Source organism: Bos mutus, chromosome 5 (assembly GCF_027580195.1).
Source record: "Bos mutus isolate GX-2022 chromosome 5, NWIPB_WYAK_1.1, whole genome shotgun sequence".
Taxonomy (NCBI): Eukaryota; Metazoa; Chordata; class Mammalia; order Artiodactyla; family Bovidae; genus Bos; species Bos mutus.
Genome location: NC_091621.1, coordinates 14,515,552 through 14,520,906, shown reverse-complemented (window position 1 = coordinate 14,520,906; position 5,355 = coordinate 14,515,552). Strand labels below are relative to the sequence as shown.

The 5,355-nt window shown below is 39.0% G+C and overlaps 1 protein-coding gene across 1 annotated transcript; it reads right to left on the bottom strand.

Annotated features, from left to right (window-relative positions):
* Positions 1 to 4,010: 4,010 nt before the first annotated feature.
* On the bottom strand, positions 4,011 to 4,949 carry OR9K2 (olfactory receptor family 9 subfamily K member 2). Its single transcript, XM_014483716.2, is given in 3 exon segments — positions 4,011 to 4,177; positions 4,180 to 4,634; positions 4,636 to 4,949. Coding segments are annotated over 3 exon segments (936 nt in total).
* Between the last annotated feature and the right edge of the window lie 406 nt (positions 4,950 to 5,355).

The window sequence follows — 5,355 nt, the reverse complement described above, 5'->3', positions numbered from 1 at the left end:
ACTGTATCAGGACTTAAATTGACAGAAAAGGGTAAAAGAAGTGAGAAATGAAATATTCCTGCCATATCAGTAAACAAAGATGTCACAGTCATCAGCAATTGCAGCCACCATGGATGGTGAGCTGATGAGCCCTGAGGGAACTCAGGAAGGAAAGAATACTTGCCATCTAGCAGCCATCAAACTGCAGCCACTCCCTATCGTGAGCCACCAAGGAAATTCAGAACATGAAAAACCCAGATAGTTGAGGTATGTATCAAAGGAATGATTTCAGTAAGTTCAGATTCTTGCATCTTCCCATACACAGAAACTGCACTTCCTGCATGCTAAATTCCTTAACTTGGGATATCTGGTTTTCTTAATTTACAAAAAAAAAAAAAATTGACATTCAGACTATTTGCCTTTTGTTGCAAAACTTATATATAACCTGGCTCCTCCCTCCCTCTTCTTTGGAGAGGTTCTCTCAGGGTTCCTTGAGATGCTGCCTCCTGGACTTAAGTCCTAAAAATTTCCACTGAATAAAGCATAACTCTCAATTTTTAGGTTGCTTTTTTTTTTTTCAGTTTATAGCATCTTGAAAATGCTTGGAGTTTCCATTTTCCAGATGCAGTGTTCAATGAGACTGATTTCTGCTAGTAGACTCCTAAAATTTTTGTCTCTTTGTTTCTTGGGACTCCTTGGTTCCTACCCAATTTCAAGGCTTGTTCTTTAGCTTTTCTATTTCACATATCCTTCTAATATATTTCCCTTGTTTACTTTAGCCAAAGTAATTTTCAATGTTTTTGAAAAAAATAAACCTAATGGTTACATACACAATTAAGCAAATAAAAATGGATATGTGTAGTTGGAGTGAAAATGATAAAATAATTGATTTATTAGAAATATTAGTAAGCAGCAAAAAATAATAATTTTTGAATTCAAGAACCACATTCAGAATAGTACAAAAAAAACTTTCATCCTTTGGGAAAAAATATTGATGTAGTCTTTGTTTAGGAATTTTCTAAGTTGGAATATGTAAGAATTAAAGAAGAAGCCTATTTTTATTAATAGTATGAGAAATACCAGGGTACTCTACTCTCCCAACTGCCATCCCTCTCTACTCTACCCCTCTTTTCTAATCTCTGCAAGGGGTTGCATTCCCTCTACAATTAGTTGCATTCTCTCTACAATCACTGAGCTCTTTCAACATTGATTGACTTTACTGATACAATCTGAAGTTGTAGAAGTAGGCAAGCACACATTAAACAGTTCATCTTATACAACATCCTCTCATTTCTGCCTTCTGCATCTTTCCATCAACAAATTTATTACCAAATGCATAAATTAAAAAGATGCAATAGATGCAAAACCTTGACCATTTTTTTCAGCAATGTTTTCTGTTGATTTAAACATATCTGGACCGGTGGGCTACAGTCCACCATGTTGCAAAGAATCCAACAAAACACGACTGAGCACACTCACACAAACGTATTTGGAGAATTGAATTGCTTACAGTTTGCATCTGAAAGCACAACCTGAATTGGAAAAATTAAAACAACATGACAACACAGATGTTATTGAATTGCTTACAATTTTCATCTGAAAGCACAACCTGAATTGGAAAAATTAAAACAATATGACAACACAGATATTATTTTAGAAATATAAACAGCTCCATTTAAAGTACAGCACCAATAAAACAAATGTTAGGAAAATTAAAATATCATATGTAATTAAAATACAAAGCAAACAAAAATTATGTACACATAAATAGTAACTGCCGTAAGGGTGGTGTCATCTGCATATCTGAGGTTACTGAGATTTCTCCCAGCAATCTTGAGTCCAGCTTGTGCTTCTTCCAGCCCAATGTTTCTCATGATGTACTCTGCATATAAGTTAAATAAGCAAGGTGACAATATACAGCCCTGATGTACTCCTTTTCCTATTTGGAACCAGTCTGTTGTTCCATGTCCAATTCTAACTGTTGCTTCGACACCACCCTTATGGCAGAAAGAGAAGAGGAACTAAAATGCCTCTTGATGAAAGTGAAAGTGGAGAGTGAAAAAGTTGGCTTAGAGCTCAACATTCAGAAAATGAAGATCATGGCATCAGGTCCCATCACTTCATGGGAAATAGATGGGGAAACAGTGGAAACAGTGTCAGACTTTATTTTGGGGGGCTCCAAAATCACTGCAGATGGTGACTGCAGCCATGAAATTAAAAGACGCTTACTCCTTGGAAGGAAAGTTATGACCAACCTAGATAGCATATTCAAAAGCAGAGACATTACTTTGCCAACAAAGGTCCATGAGTCAAGGCTACGGTTTTTCCAGTGGTCATGTATGGATGGGAGAGTTGGACTGTGAAGAAGGCTGAGCGCCGAAGAATTGATGCTTTTGAACTGTGGTGTTGGAGAAGACTCTTGAGAGTCCCTTTGGACAGCAAAGATATCCAACCAGTCCATTCTAAAGGAGATCGGTCCTGGGTGTTCTTCGGAAGGAATGATACTAAAGCTGAAACTCCAGTACTTTGTCCACCTCATGCGAAGGGTTGACTCATTGGAAAAGACTCTGATGCTGGGAGGGATTGGGGGCAGGAGGAGAAGGGGACAACAGAGGATGAGATGGCTGGATGGCATCACCGACTCGATGCACATGAGTTTGAGTGAACTCTGGGAGTTGGTGATGGACAGGGAGGCCTGGCGTGCTGCGATTCATGGGGTTGCAAAGAGTCGGACACGACTGAGCAACTGAACTGAACTGATCTGAAACAGTAACTGGGCTTCCCTTGTGGCTCAGCTGGTAAAGAATCAGCCTGCAATGCGGGAGATCTGGGTTCGATCCCTGGGTTGGACAGATCCCCTGGAGAAGGGAAAATCTACCCACTCCAGCATTCTGGCCTGAAGAATTTCATGGACTGTATAGTCCATGGGGTCACAAAGAGTTGGACACAATTGAGCAACTTTCACTTTTCAAATAGTAATTCCCAAAGAGAACAGAGTAATCCAGTAAACTGGGATCAATGATTTAAATCTAATGCAATTTTTAACCCTTCTAGATAGGACATCAGTACTAAAGACTTGTCTATGTGGATTTGTATATCCTGTTTTTAGAAGACTGGATACAAGATACCTTTCTCCAGCTCTTTGATATGATAATAAATCAATAACAATATTTAAAATAAGTAACAATAAGATATGGGCTTCCCTGGTGGCACAGTACTAAAGAATCTGCCTGAAATCAGGGGACCTGAGCTCTATGCCTGGGTCAGGAAGATCCCCTGAAGAAGGAACTGGCAACCCACTCCAGTATTCTTGCCTGAGAAAGCCTATGGACAGAGATGCCCAGTGGGTCTACAGTCCATGGGGTTGCAAAAGAGTCTAACATGACTTAGTGACTAAACAACAATAACAAACAATAAGATACAGTAAGATACAATTACACACCAATGATTTATTGAGTTGTTCTGATAAACTCATGATGGTACAGACAAAAAGAAATCTTATACCATGATATTTATTCAAGAACTATGGGCCCCAAATCAAGTAAGTGTGAATAAATGTATTCACAGTTAAATTTCATTAAAGGATTAAATATTTACAACTCAGAATCACCCTGTCTTGGGTTGACCCTTCTTCTAAACATTATTATACATTCTGAGCTTAGCATTCTACCAAAGCATTTTTTTCTGCCCACTATCTAAAAATAGGGCCCAAAGAAAAATAACAGTAATAAAATTAAATTCTTTTTTCCTTCACTCCATAAAGTTTACCTAAAAAGAGTAAGGAGTATATTTCTGTTTATAGGATGACTGCAAATTTTACTGATGTATGAGATATACCACTGCTCTTAAGGGAGAGTGAATGACAAAGAGTGAATGATAAATTGTTACCACCCCTTCACTGAAAATAATTCATCTGTGGAATGATCACTGTAAAGGATCTTCAAGTGACTCAAGCTTGACTCCACACTGAAAGCAAATCAGGCTGAAACTATTGATGGGCCCATTAATGAGGAAATCACAAGAAAGTAGAATTAGGATAAAGATTTTTTCTTCCATAAGATTTTTCTCAAAGCTTGTTTGACATCTTTGTTTCTTAGAGAGTAAATCAGAGGGTTTAACATGGGTGTAACCAATATGTAAAATACTGAAACCACTTTACGAAGTTCAGGATTGCTTGGAGGTGTGAGATACATAAAGAGACAGTCCCATAAAGCAAGCTTACCACCCCCAGATGGGAGCTGCAAGTGGAGAAGGCTTTCTTTCTCCCTTCACTGGAGGGTATCTTCAAGACTGTGGTTACAATATACATGTAAGATACTACAATAACAACTACTGTGGGCAAAATAATGCAGGTAGCCAAACTAAGAGATACCATCTTATTGACAAAAAGATTAGAACAGGAGATCTTCTCAATTTGGTAAGAATCACAGAAGAAGTGATCAATGACTCGGGAGGCACAGAAAGACACTGAGAATGTTACACTGACTTGGAGAATGGAACTGACCCAACCACAGAAATAGGAACCAGCCACCAGCTGAGTGCAAAGGCGTCTTGACATATGGACACTGTAAAGAAGAGGGTTGCAGATGGCAATGAAGCGGTCATAGGCCATGGCCGCCAGGACAAACCCTTCTGTTACAATGAAGAGTGCAAAAAAAGAACTGGGCAGCACACCCTACAAAAGAGACAGTCTTTTTCTCAGACATGAAGTTGACCATGGCCTTAGGTGCAATAACAGTGGAGTAGGAGAGGTCAATGAAGGAGAGATTGCCTAGAAAGAAATACATTGGTGTGTTCAGCTGGGAGTCAGTCACAATGATGCCAATCATACTAATGTTCCCCAAAAGGACCATGCCATAGACAAGCAGGAATAGGAGGAAGAGGAGAATGTGGAGCTCTGGACGGACCCTGAAGCCTATAAGAATGAAGTCAGTTACATCTGAATGGTTGCCTGCTCCCTTGTCACCCATGGCAAGAACCTGCTAAGAGGTACAAGACAAGATTAAAAATAGAGACTTCTACCTATTTCCTGGTATCACAAAATATCTTTTGCCTCTTGTATAATACATTGAAATTTGTCTTATCATCTCCTTTATAAGATTCTGTTGTGTTATGTATGATTTGCTGCATCCTTTTATAGGAATTGACTCTGAGGTATATTGTAATTGCCCATCAGCACACAACATTTGAGTTGCCTAACTCATTGTAATTGCCCATCAGCACACAACATTTGAGTCGCCTAACTCATAATTTTCTAGTGGAGAAGGCGATGGCACCCCTCCAGTACTCTTGCCTGGAAAATCCCATCAGAGGAGTCTGGTGCCAGTCCATTATAAGTCGGACACACTGAATTTCTTTCACACTTTCATGCATTGC